Source organism: Megascapheus bottae, chromosome 15 (assembly GCF_031878675.1).
Source record: "Megascapheus bottae isolate mThoBot1 chromosome 15, mThoBot2.hap1, whole genome shotgun sequence".
NCBI lineage: Eukaryota > Metazoa > Chordata > Mammalia > Rodentia > Geomyidae > Megascapheus > Megascapheus bottae.
In genome coordinates this window covers 21,824,549-21,839,478 of record NC_143523.1, presented here as the reverse complement: position 1 = coordinate 21,839,478, position 14,930 = coordinate 21,824,549, and the positions used below count along the sequence as shown (strand labels likewise).

General features: G+C 42.4%; 1 protein-coding gene across 10 annotated transcripts in view; it reads left to right on the top strand.

Moving 5' to 3' along the window:
- Positions 1 to 1,536: 1,536 nt before the first annotated feature.
- Btrc (beta-transducin repeat containing E3 ubiquitin protein ligase) overlaps positions 1,537 to 14,930 on the top strand; it is a 152,324-nt gene continuing 138,930 nt past the window's right edge. For 2 of the 10 annotated variants that reach the window (XM_090346051.1, XM_090346047.1), the window contains exon 1: positions 1,538 to 1,700. In XM_090346051.1, the coding sequence (XP_090202177.1) occupies positions 1,653 to 1,700 (48 nt within the window). In that variant the 5' untranslated portion in view covers positions 1,538 to 1,652. Of the gene's footprint in view, positions 1,701 to 1,921; positions 2,112 to 4,213; positions 4,555 to 14,930 lie in introns of those variants that run through there. The other 8 variants (XM_090346049.1, XM_090346046.1, XM_090346045.1 and 5 more) reach the window with 7 other exon arrangements.

Here is a 14,930-nt window from a genome sequence, read left to right as displayed (position 1 = left end):
AAGGAGAAGTATGCTCAGTATTAAATAATTCAAGCCAGTATGGCCAGTTGCTAGTTACTTAAGTTCTTACTTGGGATGAAGTTCTAGAGAAGTTGTAATTGCTACTATCCAAATAAATCAGTAATCTTGCCTGGAGGAGCCAGTGTTTCCTAAACAAGCTCTGTAATTGCTTAGGGGAAGTTTCTGACTCTTGTCATAAAGATGTTATCTATCTCAGTTCTGTCCTTCCCAGAACCCAAGGTGATTGTAAAGTGACTGAAGAAAGAATGCCTTAAAGCAGACATACAAAATGATGGCAGATATGCCAAGTTTTTTTGTGTGTGCCAGTCCTGGGGCTTGAACTCAGAGCCTGGGCTCTGTCCCTGAGCCCCTCTGTGCTCAAGGCTAGAGCTTTACCACTTGAGTCACAGGGCCACTTTCATCTCTTTTATATGGAACTGAGGAATCAAACCCAGGCTTCGAGCCTGCTAGGCAAGCACTCTAGCAATAAGCCACATTTTCAGTTGCTTTTTTCCTTTTTAGTTAACTCATAAGCCCAAGTAAGTAGTCAGTGTTTCTCAGCAAAAGCAACTTTTAATCACTTCTGATAGTTAACTAATAGGTTCTAAATTTCCATTTACATTTCTGTAGAATCTTTTTTTTCAACTTTAAAAATTCAACAGCAATATTTGTGGTTTTTGTTTTTATTTTATGTTGGAGACCGGGACTGGTACTCTACCACCAGTGGATTGTCTCCAGTTCTAGTCTTTTACTCAGTAACATTCAGTTTCAGAAGAGAGCTCATTTGTCCTTTCAAGGCCATTGAAAATGCTTACACATTTTACTTGCTGGATGTTGGTTATATTCCATCATTGAATGGCTGGCTGTAAGTACTTGTGTGACTTCAGGACTTAGGGATGGCAATAGCAGGCCATATTTTCTAATTGCTAAACACAGAGAACTTCCTGAGCTAAGTTGCTGCTTCTGTCCCTGATTTGCTGTGGAGGAAATGCTCTTCAGAAATGTGAGGCAATACTTAAAAGGACCTTGAAATTCAGCATTGGTCTGCTTTGCTGCAGTGTCCATTGGCTCAATGTTCGCAGTCCTCCTCCTAAGTACCAGATATATGAAATTTGGAAGAGTCTAGTCCTCTAACACCACGGTTAGAGACTCCTGAAGACCCCTGAATACTCTCCCGGTATTTTGGATATAGGTAAGGCCTGGGTCGCCATCTTGATATGAAAAGCCGGGGAGACGCCACTAGCGTCTTTCGGTAACCACGGAGACATCCTCACACCTCCCTCTTCTCGTCTGTAGACGCCGTGAACTACAATTCCCATCAGCCCATTTCATCTCCTGCAAGGTGCAGGGGGTCTAGAGTTCACTTGGCTGCAGTTGCGCACCTGCGCAGTGACCCACGGGAGTTGAAGTTCGCTGCATAGCTTCGCCTCTTGCTGCGGGGACGCTCCAGAACTATAAATCCCGTGAGGCAACGCGTTGCGGATGCGCAGAACTGCTGATCCGCCTCGTGGGTCTCCCCCCCCTGCCTGTGAAGGAGAGGTAAGAGAGGGCGGGGGAAGGAAGAGGAGGCGGGATTCGGGTTCTGCGTTGGCTGCGGCCTCGCACCAAAGGGGCGGCCCCGGCAGAGAGCGGACCCAGTGGCCTCAGCGATTATGGACCCAGCAGAGGCGGTGCTGCAGGAGAAAGCGCTCAAGTTTATGGTGAGGATATGGTGTAGGCCAAGGATCCGTGGAGGCGGTGGCGTTAGTGGTGTGGGTGGGCGCGGGCCTGGGCTGTCTGTCCTCCTACCACAGTGGCGGGCAGCGGGACTCCCGGCCAAGGCTGTCGGCGGGGCGGCTGAAGGGACGAGACTCGAGGTCCGGAAAGGAGCCTGAGGGTTACAGAGGGGACCGAGGGAGGGGGTGGGGAGCAGCTCCGCCATCTTGTGGAAAAGAGGCCAAGTGACAGCGGGAGCTTATTCGAGGAGGGGGCTCCCGGCAGCGCGCGGGGCCCTGGAAGGAAGGCGTGGGGACAGTTACTGAACAACGGAGGAAACCCGGTGGAGAGTCGCTGAGGGGCCGCTGGCAGGGCCTTCCCCTTGTCAGGGTTACTGGTACAACCTGGGAGAGGAGGTGCTTTCCGGAGTAGGGAATGGTGGGGGCACATGGGAAAGTGAGAAGCCAGATGGGAGGCTGGGAGGACGGGCAGGCCTGGGTTGCAGTTTAAGGGGGGAGAGAGAAGACCCAGGTTGTGGGAAGACTTCTGGTTTTGTGGGCTGAGAAGGAAGATAGCCTTTGCCTTGGGTCCAGAATCCCACCGCAGTCAAACTACTGTTGACAAACTATCCGAGGAAGGCTTACTCTGGAAGATAAGGGCTAAGACCTAGGTCTGTAGTGAAAGTCTCCTTGGCAAGGGGAAGATCTCCTTGACCATGAGTCAGAATTACTCCGATTTGAAGAGGGAGGCTAAATTATTTGTCGTAAGGACAAACTGACAAAAAAGAGTCTTAATTGGTCATGGAAACATCAAACTGAAGGCAAAATTAATGCCTTAATAGGGTTAAGTAAAACAAAATTTAGACCTAAATGGTTAGGTAAAAAGATGTAAAGGCGCTGTATCATTTGGTAGTAGAGGAAAAAACCATGAAAAGAGCCTTGCAAAGACCCATAAGTAATAAAATAGTGCGGAAACTTAGGCCATGAAAAGATGTCAGTAGTAGAGATATGAGTTAAGTCAGGATTGGTGGTGGGATGTGAGCATGGATTGGATTTTGTGGGTGAGTTTAAGCCCCTTGGATCCTGTTCTTTCACTTTGAATCATGATTTACATTTTGCCATGGTTATATTTGGCAAATTTGATTAGTGTAATACATGATGATTTTAATCTGATGCGTCTATGACTATATTCAGGTGTAAATTAAATTCTGGTTACAGATAATGAATGATGGAATGCATAGATGTTTAGTTTGACAGGTGGCCTTTAAGGACATTGCTATTATTTGTTGTAATGTCTTTATTGGAAGTAATTGATTTGTCATGCTAGAACTTACTTTTTTAAAAAATATATTGTAACACAGAAAATTAAAAATAAATATTAATCCTGTTGAATTTAAGCTTTAAATGTTTTTTGTTTGGTCTGTCATGGGGCTTGAACTCTGGGCTTGGGTGTTGTCTCTGAGCTCTTCAGCTCAACGCTAGCACTCCACCACTTGAGCCACAGTGCCACTTCTGGTTTTTTGGAGGTTAATTGGAGATAAGTCTCACAGACTTTTTCTGCCTGGGCTGGCTTTGAACCACAATCCTCAGATCTCAGGCTCCAGAGTAGCCAGGATTACAGACCTGAGCCATGGGCACCCAACTTTTAAATGCTCTTTACAATAATATTTTTACAAAAAAAAAAACACCTTAGAAAAAGGAATATTTTTACAGAGACTGATTAAACAATAACTTCTTAAGTACCTTAAGAAAACACATCTGATTGGGCTGGGAGCTTGGCAAAGTGCTTGCCTTGCATGCACAAAGCCCTGGGTTTGATTCCTTGGTACACTACATACACAGAAAAAGCCAGAAGTGGTTCTGTGGCTCAAGTGGCAGAGCACTGGCCTTGAGCAAAAAGTGTCCAAGGACAGTGCCTAGGCCCTGAGTTAAAGCCTCTAGATTGGCAAACAAAGCAAAACAAAACACCTGATTTGGGCTGGGAATGTGGCCTAGTGGTAGAGTGCTTGCCTAGCTGTAAGGGGCCCTGGGTTTGATTCCTCAGTACCACATACACAGAAAAGCCTGAAAATGGTGCTGTGGCACACGTGGTAGAATACTATCCTTGAGAAAGCCCAAGGACTGTGCCCAGGCCCTGAGGTCAAGCCCCAGGACTGGCAAAGACAAAAAACAAAACAGAACAACAACAGAAACCGATTGAAATTCAAGTGTATTATTAACAAAATTCTATTAGACTTGACATTTCTTGAATTTCTTCTCATTGTTGAAATTTAAAAATATTAAGAAGTGACTTAGAAATTTTTTTTGGTGAGGGAGTTAGAATAAGTGAAAGTTACCTTAGCTCTTTACAAGCTTCTAGATTTAAGTAATTAAAGTGGCAACTGCTTAGTTTTGTATTCCTATTTAGAGGGTTAACTTAATAATCCTGACACCTGTGTCAGATTATGGAACAATGTAGCTTACAGATCATAAAGAGACATTATGAGATCATCCTTATTACTCCCTTTTAGACCTCAGTTTAGGAACATTCTGAACTATTTAATCTATGCTATGTACCAGCGAGTTATGTTTTAATAATGGTATCCTGATTGAGTTAAAGTGGACATGGAGATGGTCAAGTAGTAGTTTGCAGCTTTGGGGGCTTACATTTTATTAATTGTTAAGTCACTCTTCACAGGAAGAGCCAATTTTAAAAGTTTATGTATTTAAATTTATGCCTGCTATTGTGGGAACTGCTTGAGAAAAGGCCAACTAGAAGAGAGTCACCAAGAATGACAACTTTATAAAAGAAGCAAGAATTTGGAGAATTAGAGATTTGGTATTCTCTTTCAACTCAGTAGCAGTTTTATTATGAATCTGAGTAAGTTACAGCTTCCTTTTGGTACCATTTACCCTATAAATAATATGTCTGTTCATTCATTTTGCGATAAGATATGTTGTTTAAGCTTCAATCAAGTAATTAGTTCACTGTACATATAGAAAGATTATATCTTTCCACTCAGTGTTATTATTTATTTACTTTTGGCAGTCCTGGGGTTTGAACTCAGGGCCTGACCACTGTTCTGGAACTTTCTCAAGGCTAGAGCTCTACCACTTGAGCCACAGCACCACTTCCAGCTTTTTCTATATATGTGGTACTGAGGAATCAAACCCTGGTCTTCCTGCATGCTAGCAAGCACTCTACCAGTAGGCCAAACTCCCAGCCCTGGCTTTTTTTTGTTTGTTTGCTTCCCCCCAGATTTTTCTTCCATCCCTGCCTACAAGTTGCACAGTTCATTTTTCACAGAATGTCTACTGAATACCATGAGTGCATTTATTTACCCTTCCTCTTCCCTCCATTTCTGTGCCTCCTTTTTGGTATAAAATAATTTTAAGGGATAGTTTTTTCTTTTTATGGGGGGCACTGGTCCAGGGGCTTGAACACAGGGCTGGAGCAGTGTTCCTGAGCCTCTTTGTATTCAGAGCCTGTGTTCTACCACTTAAGCCACAGAGCCACTTTAGGCTTTTTCTGAATAGTTATTTGGAGATAAAAGTCTCATAGATTTTCCTGCCCCAGGTGGCTTTGAACTGTGATCCTCGGATCTCAGCTTTCTGAGTAGCTAGGATTGCAGGTGTGATCCCCTGGCACTGGGCTTAAGAGGTAATTTTTTTTTTTGGGGGGGGGGGGCAGTCCTGGGCTTGAGCTCAGGGCCTGATCCCTGTCCTTGGACTTTCTCAAGGCTAGAGCTCTACCACTTGAGCCTCAGCACTATTTCCATCTTTTTTTTTTCTTTCTATGTATTTGGTACCAAGGAATCAAACCCGGGTTTTTGTGCATGCTAGGTAAGCACTCTACTATCAGGCCAAACTTCCAACGGTACTTTTTTTTTATTATTATATTTTATTTTATTTTTTTGCCAGGCCTGGGGCTTGAACTCAGGGTCTGGGCACTGTCTTTAGACACTTTTTGCTCAAGGCCTGCATGCTACCACTAAGCCATGCTCCTGGCCCATTGTTTTCTTTTCTTTCTTTTTTTTTTTGCCAGTCTTGGGACTTGAACTCAGGGCCTAAACACTGTCCTTGGGCTTTCTCAAGGATAGTGCTCTACCACTTTAGCCACAGCACCACTTCTAGTCTTTTCTGTGTATGTGATGCCAAGGAATTGAACCCAGGTCTTTGTGCATGCTAGGCAAGCACTCTACTACTAAGCCATGCTCCTGGTCCAAGTGTTTTTTTTTTCTTGCCAGTCCTGGGCTTGAGCTCAGGGCCTGAATACTGTCCTTGGACGCTAGAGCTCTATTGCTTGAGCCTCAGCACCACTTCTGGCTTTTTTCTGTGTATGTGGTATTGAGGAATCAAACCTGGGTCTTCATGCATGCTAGGCAAGCACTCTACCACTAGGCCAAATTCCTGGCCCTGTTTTTTTTGTTTTGGTGGTCATGAGATTTGAACTCTTGAGCTTGGCTGTTGTCACTGAGCTCTTCAGCTAAAGGCTGCTATCCTACCCCTTGAGCCATAGTACCACTTCCCCAAGTGGTAATTTTTTTTATAAATAAAATAGTATAGAAAGTATTTGTGTCACAAACCACCCCAAAACTTAGTAGCTTAAAAAAAATCAATGTCTTATTTCTCTTAAATTGGATGGATTTTCTGCTTCACTTGGTATTGACTTGGGTGTCCACGTGGCTGGAATTCAGACTGTGGCTGACTACTGATAGAGAAATCAGAGGTTTAAAAGACTTTCTTTCCTGGGCTGTTCTTTTCTTGGTTGCTTGGGTTTCCAAGCATGGTAACTGTACATTAAAGAGTATTTTAGGAAATAGGAAGTAGGTAGTGCCAAGCCAATCTTTTTTTTTTGTGGGTCATGGGGCTTGAACTAGGCCTGGGCACTGTCCCTGAGCTCTTCAGCTCGAGGCTACCACCCTACCCCGGGGCCTGGGCATTGCTCCTGAGCTCTTCAGCTCAAGCCTACCATCCTACCCTTGAGCCAGGCTCTACTTTCCCATTTTCTAGAGGTTAATTGGAGATAAGAGTCTCAGGTCCTTTTGTGCCTGGGCTTGAACCTTGATCCTTAGATCTCAGCCTCCTGAGTAGTTTGACTACAGGCATGAGCCACTGTACCCAGCACTTGTTTTTTTTTGTTTGTTTTTGTTTTTGTTTTTTTGGCTAGTCCTTGGCTTGAACTCAGGATCTGGGAACTGTCCTTGAGCTATCTCAAGGCTAGAAGCTCTACCACTTGAGCCAAAGCACCACTTCTGGCTTTTTCTGTGTATGTGGTATCAAGGAATCGAACCCAGGGCTCCCTGCATGTTAGATAAGCACTCTACCACTAGGCTATGCTCCCAGCCCTTATTTTTTTTTTCAGTTATTTATTAGCATGTATTAGATGTGTGTAAGAGTGGGGATTTGTTGTGACATTTGTACATGTGTATCTAGGTTTTGAGCTCTATAGCAATTTCTATAGCAGTTGTTTCCTTGCTTGGAAACAAAGAATTTGGACTATATATATACTTATCCTCCAATTAGCCCAATATGCTCCTGCTAGTACTGACCCCCACATAAAGCCTATTTCTTTTGCCCATTTTACATTTTGAATATGTGTATGTAACACCCATTTTATGAAGTTTGAACATAGTTTCTTTAATGATTGTAGAGTTTTAGTTATTGAATCTTTGGATAGTGTTATTCAGTATTTACCTAGTTTGGGAAATAGCTTCTCTGTTCTTTCTCTTTCTTTTTTGGGGGGGAGGAGGGGTTGTTGTAGGACTTGAACTCTGAGCCTGGGCGTTGTCCCTGAGCTCTTCAGCTCAAGGCTACTGCACTATCCCTTGAGCCACAGAGCCATTTCTTGTTTTTTGGTGGTTAATTAAGGATATGATTCTGGTGGACTTTAGTGCTTGGGCTGGCTTTGAACCTCAATGCTCAAATTTCAACCTCCTGAGTACCTAGGATTACAGGCATGAGCCACTGCGCCTGGCCTTCCTTCCCCTCTCCTCTCCTTCCCTCTCAGTTCTTCTCTTTCTCCCCCTCTGTCTCTCTTCCTCCCTCCCTCCTTCTGTCCTTCCCTCCCTCCCCCTCACCCCCTTTCTTACTGTCCTGGGGTGTCAACTCAGGGCTAGAGGACTATCCATGGGCTTTCTTAAGGCTAGAGCTCTATCACTTGAGCCATAGCACCACTCTTGGCTTTTTTTTTTTTTCCTTCTATGCATGTGGTACTAAAGGAATCAAGTCCAGGTCTTAGTGCATGCTAGGCAAGCACCCTACCACTAGGCCAAATTTTGGGCATTACTTCTTTCCATGGGTTATAAGTAGCTTACTTTGAAACCGTATTTAGTTAAATGTTGATACAGAAAAACTGTTAAGTGGTATGAAACAGATTAGGGCTCAGTGTAATTTGGAAAGGTGACTTAAATAGAGGAACATTGGTATCTGTTTTTCACATTGCAGTTGATTATGAGAGCATTTCTCGTAGAAGGCTTAAATTTTAAGTGGTGTTCTGGATCAAGTGGTAAAGTGCTAGCCAAGAGCTGACGATCTCAAGGTCAGTGCCCAGATTCAGAGTTTAAGCCCCGAGACCAAAAAAGAAGAAAATAAAAGAAAAGGAAAAAGGCTTAAATTTTGTATGGTTTGTGTTCATATCATTTTTAAAAGTTAGTAAAATGTGTTGATTGAAAATGTGGCCTGTTCTTTTTCAGTCTATGTTTAAATGTATGTGGAATACATTAGAATTCCTATCAGAGCAACTGAAACTTTGTCTTCATTATTGAAGCCTGAATAAGATACTCCCCCCTTTTTTTTCCCCTCAAAGATGCTCCTTGAAGTGCTTCTGTGAAGTGTAGGAATGTTCTGATGATTATCTTTTTAATTAAAATGAGAAATCTTTGTTTAAAGTGGCATTCGTTTTTTTACAGCCTGTTACTGTCTGTAACAATCATTTCTTAAGTCTGAACGTTTTATTTCCAGGAATCCATTTATATAAAACTATGTTTAGACTTAATTAAGGAATGATTCTTGCAAAGCCTGTAAATAGCCAGGGAAAAAAGGGACCGAAAATAAAACTGACATTCACATTTAACAAAATGATTGTTACAAGGTATGTAGTAAGCTATAAAAATACAATAAAGCTCTTTTCATAAGAGTTCATATTTTTGATCCTTATTCTTCAACATATTTAAGAAAATATCAAAACTCTGCCAAGTGACATCTGTGTTGTTGAGTGGACTAATGGTGATTAGTTAATAACCAGCAGTAGGAGTTTCACTGGTCTTGTTGGCTTCTTTGAAATATCTTGTACTTGGTTTAGTTTAGATTAGAGTGTAAATTTACGTGTGCTACAGTGTTCATTAGACCTGGCTCTCTGGTTCTATTTCTATCCCTTGAGCCACGGCACCACTTAGAAGTCTTAAGTCATTAAGTTGCTTAACCTCTCCAAAGTTCATTTTCCTTATTTGAAAAGCAAAGGTAATACCTACTTTTTTTTCAGTTAAATTTTTTATTGTAATTAATAGAAGGGTTACATTATATTCGACAGGTAGAAGGTGCATTACTTAACAACCATTGCTACCCCTTCTCATGTTTTTGTCTCCATTTCCCTTTTCCACCCCCTCCCCTCATCTTGATAATACCTACTTTTGTATTGAAGAGCTATTATGAAATAACACAGGATCTCCATATGTAACCCTGCTGGCCTTGAATTCCTGACCCTGCGGTCTCAGTTTCCCAAGGACTGGGATTTTACGTGTGTGCCTCCATACCTGATTCTTATTCTTTCATTCATTCATCCATTTATTTCTTTTTCCTTTTATTTATTTCATCTGGATGTTTTCCATATGTATTTGTAGCACTTGAGAAAACATTTTTGAAGGGATGCTACTTGAGCTTGTCTTGGAATTTTCATTCTTTAGTTGTTGACTGGGTGTTTATTCAGCCATACACTTCGAGGACCACTGTATATCTATTAAGCCAGTCCTTCACTTACAGGTCCAATAAGTGAAGGATTTCTACTAGTGGACTTTGACAGATGTTGGAAAAATTTTGATAACTGGCTAAAGTACTGAATCTGGTCTTATTAACTTGGCTTACACCTGTAATCCTAGATGCTCAGGAGGCTGAGAGCTGAGTATCATGGTTGAAAGCCAGCCTGGGCAGGAAGGTCATTGAGTAACCAGAAAACTGGAGCTCAAAGGGGTAGAGCACTAGCCTTGAGCATAAGAGGGACAACACCCAGGCCTTGAGTTCAAGCCCTACAACCTCAAATAAAAAAGTCTGTCTTTAAACTTATTTTAGCATTTATATTTGTGGAATTTACTTGCCAAAAACAAAACAACAAGAACAAACCTCTGATCTCTCAGTTTAAACCAAATTGGATAATTATATATCGTGGTTACTTAGGGGAAAGTTTCAGGTATGTACGTGATCTCTGTTATACTCTGCAGAGTTGAGTCTGCAGTTAGTAAAAGCATCTTTATCATGTCATAAGTATTTTTACTTTCATATAAGTTAGTCAGTTGGCTTTCTCCCTTGCTTCCTCTGTCCAAAATACTATAAACATCAGTGAGAAGAGGATGACCTTAATATTTGCTTCCCAGACTAAATCGCAGCCTTGAAGCAGCTATTTCTCTTCAAATCAAAAGTTTAATTTCATGCCCTGATTAGCTAATAAGTGCAGGTGGATGTTTATTTTATGTAGCTAAAATGATCTGGCTTTTCAAATTACTTGCCAGTTAGCAGAACTATAATTTCTTTTTTTTTTTTTGCCAGTCCTGGTTTTGAGCTCAGGGCCTGAGCACTGTCCTGGGACTTTCTCAAGGCATTGAACTCTACAACTTTAGCCTCAACACCACTTCCGGCTTTTTTCTATGTATGTGGTACCAGAGGAATCCAACTCTGATCTTGGTGCATGCTAGGCAAGCACTCAACCACTAGGCCAAACTTCTGGCCCCAGAACTATAATTTCTTATGAGTAGGAGTTGGTAAATTTATTATTATTATTATTATTATTATTGGCCAGTCAGAGGCTTGAACCTAGGGCCTAAACATTGTCCTTGGGCTTTCCTCAAGGCTAGTGCTGTACCACTTGAGCCATAGCACCACTTCCGGCTATTCTGTGTATGTGATATGGAGGAATCAAACCCGGTCGCATGGTAGGCAAATACTCTACCACTAGGCCAAACTCCTGGACCTGTTTAAGGCTAGGACTCAACTAGTTAAGTGACAGCTCCATTCTGTTTTTGTTTTGTTTGTTTGTTTTTGTTTTGTATTGGTGCTGGTACTGGGGCTTGAGCTCAGAGCCTGGATGCCCTTTCTGAGCTTTTTTGCTCAAGGCTGTAACTGTACCACTTGAGCCATTGAGCCACAGCATCACTTCCAGAGTTTTTTTTTTGTTTTGTTTTGTTTTGTTTTGGGTGGGTCATGGGGCTTGAACTCTGGGCCTAGGTGCATTCCCTGAACTCTTCAGCTCAAGGCTACCACCCTACCCCTCAGCCATAGCCCCACTTCCCATTTTCTAGTGAATAATTGGACCTACCCCTCAGCCATAGCCCCACTTCCCATTTTCTAGTGAATAATTGGAGATAAGAGTCTCACCATCTTTTTTTTTTTTTTTTGCCAGTCCTGGGCTTGAGCTCAGGGCCTGAGCACTGTCCTTGGACTTTCTCAAGGCTAGAGCTCTACCACTTGAGCCTCAGTACCACTTCCAGCTTTTTTTCTATATGTGGTACTGAGGAATTGAACCCGGGTCTTCGTGCATGCTAGGCAAGCACTCTACCACTAGGCCAAACTCCCCGCCCAAGTCTCACCATCTTTTGTCAGGCATCCTCAGATCTCAGCCTCGTGAGTAGCTAGGATTACAGGTAGGAGCCAGGAGCTGCACCTAGCTTTTGTGATTATCTCCAATAAACCACCAAAAAAAACTCTAGAAGTGCCCAGTGTGGTGGCCTGTAATTCTAGCTACTCAGGAGACTAAGATTTGAGGATTGCAGTTCAAGGCCTGCCTGGGCACTAAAGTCTGAGAGACTAATTTCCAGTTAACCACCAGAAAACAGGAAGTGGTGCTGTGGCTCCAGGGGTTGGGTTGGTAGCCTCAGGGACAGCGCCCAGATCCAAAGTTCAAGTCCCACAACCGAAAAAACAAAACAAAAAAGAAACCAACACAAAAACCAACAGCTCCCATCCCCACAAAACCAAACAGACTTTCCTGTTCTGGCTTATCTTGGAACATGATCCTCAGATCTCAGCCTTCTGAGTAGCTAAGATTTCAGACATGAGCCATCATTGCCCAGCAAACTTCCTGGGTCAGAGACCTCCCTAAAAAAATCTTTTGTGCCCTATAATATCCTCCATGAGTCATGTGCATGTATTTTGCACATAATACCAAAAGATTCAGCAATCCTTGAATCCCATGGGCTTAGGTTAAGAAACTCTGAATTAGTCTTATGTAACGCAGTTACTATAAAGCCTTTTGTTATCATTTTAGTAAGACTATTTGTGACTATTAAGGCTCTGGCTCTAAGGTCCAAACATCATAAAGTGTCACTAGGAAGCTAATGAAATGTTGAGTTGGTTGTTTGGTAGTGTCACAAAAAATGGTATAAAGATGAGTTGGCTGGTGGTTATTAAAAAAAATCCTACTGGAACATCCTGTTCTTAATATTTTCATTCCCTTAGCTGTGCAGGCAAGCAGCCACGATTTATCCCTGTCTACCATGATGAAATTTTACTTGTCAGGAGTTTGTGGATAGGTATGTTTAAAATCTTTGGTTCCTGTGCTAGTGATACTTCCAGGGTCTTTTAGCTTTTAGTCTGACCAAGCAAATGCCCCACAAGGTCAGTTTACCCCAGTGAGTGCATTTTACATCTATGAGGATTTGAAATAGACTATTCTATCAAGGTCAACCCTTAAACACTGTCAGCATGTTCAGTTATTTATACTCTGCAGTTCTAGGAGACTTGCAAACATTTATCTTCTCTTTTTCTGCATCCTCTTAAAGTATTAGCACAGGGAATGCTATCCATCTGGTTAGCTCATTCAAGAAAAAGTAGTTTGTGTTTATTTTTAGATGAGCAGCTTATTCTGACCAAAAAGACTTGCTTGTAGAATTTACTTTGTAAACTCTATGTGGAAATTTTTTTTTATGTGATGCCAGAAAAAGTATCCTGGAATATTTTTCCTTTAGAAAAGGAGCAAATGGAGACTTGAAGATCTTTGCAATTTATCCAAGGTCACAGGTAGCTCAGGCCTGTAATCTTAGCTACTCAAGGAAGCTGAGATCTGAGGATCGAGGTTCAAAGCCAGCCCAGGTACTAAAGACTGTGAGACTCTCATTAATCTCCAATTAATCTCTAGAAAAGAAGTGGTGCTGTGGTTCAAGGGGTAGGGTGGTAGCCTTGAGCTGAAGAGCTCAGGGACAGTGCCCAGGCCCAAGTTCAAGACCCCCAGAGGCAGGGGGTGGTGGAGGGGGGAGAGGGAAGAGGGAGAGAGACACTCTTGAACTGTGATCCTCAGATCTCAGCCTCCTGAGTAGCTAGGATTATAGGTGTGAGCCACCGCACCTGGCTCAATTCTGGCTTTTTAATAGTGGGAAATGAGTTTCTTACACGGCTTAGAACCGCGATCCTTAGATCTCAGCCTCCTGAGTAGCTAGGATTATTGGTGAGCCACCCATGCCCTGCTCATTTTTCTCCCCTTTGAATTCCAGTGACCTCCAACATAATTTATTAGAAGAACATAAATTCTCTCTGTCTCTTTCTCTGTCTCTCTCCCTCTCTTGTCAGTCCTGGGGCTTTAACTTAGGGCCTGGGCACTGCCTTGGAGCTCGGAGCTTTTTTTACTCAAGGCTAGTGCTCTACCACTTGAACCACAGCACTTTGGTGTTTTTTGTGTTTTTGTTTTTGTTTTTGCCAGTCCTGGGGCTTTAACTCAGGGCCTGAGCACTGTCCTTGGACTTTCCTCAAGGCTAACACTCTACTACTTGAGCCACAGCACCACTTCTGGCTTTTCTATGTACATGGTACCAAGGAATTGAACCTGGGACTTCATGCATGCTAGGCAAGCAGTCTACCACTAGGCCAAACTCCTGGACTTCGTGTATAGCACTTTACAACTAAGCTACATTCCTAGCCCAGAAGAATATAAATTCTCCACTCTTCTTCGGTATCATCTCTATCACATCTTTTGTTATTGCTAGACTCCATTTTTTCTCATAACTTTGTAATAAGTTCTCATCCCTTACTATTACTCTTTTTTCTTTTTGTGGGGCTTAAACTCTGTGCCTGGGCGTTGTCCCTGAGCTCTTAAGCTCAAGGCTACTGCTCTAGCCTATTGAGCCATAACACCACTTCCAGTTTTCTGGTAGTTAATTGGAGATGAGTTTCATGGACTTGTGTGCCTGGGCTGGCTTGGAACTGTGGTCCTTAGATCTCACCCTCCTAAGTAGCTAGGATGATAAGCATGAGTCTCCAGCACCAGGTTCTATTTTCATTCTTGACTATTTGTAGCTTTTTTATTTTTCTTTCTCTGTGTGTGTGTGTGTGTGTGTGTGTGTGTGTGTGTGTGCGCGCGCGCGCTCGCGCGCGTATGCTTGTGCACTAGTATTGGAGCTTGAAGTTAGGGTTTTATGGTTAGGTAGGTGCTCTAGCTGTTTAGCTATACCTCTAACCCATATTGCTTTATTTGTTTGAAAGGGCCTCACAATTGCTGGGCTACCATTTGAGCCACACCTCCAGCAGTATTTTCTTTTTCTTTCCAGGTAATGTTCAAGATAAAATGTCCAGAAATTTTCTTTCTGAGCTGGCCTCAAATTGTGATCCTTCTGCTCTAAGCCTCCTTAATAGTTAGGATTACAAGTGTGAGCTACTGACACCCAGATTTTTTTGGACTTGATATTTGTGGTTCATGTCTGTAATCCAAGCTACTCAGAGGCAAGGATCTGAGAATAATGATTTGAAGCCAGAGCCAAAAAGTCCCCGAGACACTTTTTAAAAATTGGGGAGGCTTGGACTCAGAGTTCAAAAACAAGACAACAAAAAAATGTAAATGTGGAGCTGTGAAGAGCATAGGAACAACACCCATCCATGTCTTGAGTTCAAGCCATAGTTCCTGGCACAAAAAATTTTATTTTGAATGGCCAGCCTCTGTTTTCTTTAAATTATTATGATTTATTTTAATCTTTTGTTTTTTAGTTGTGGTGCTTAGACTGGGGACCTGGGTACTGTTACTGAATTGGTTTTGATCAAAACTAGCACTACCGATTTGAGCTA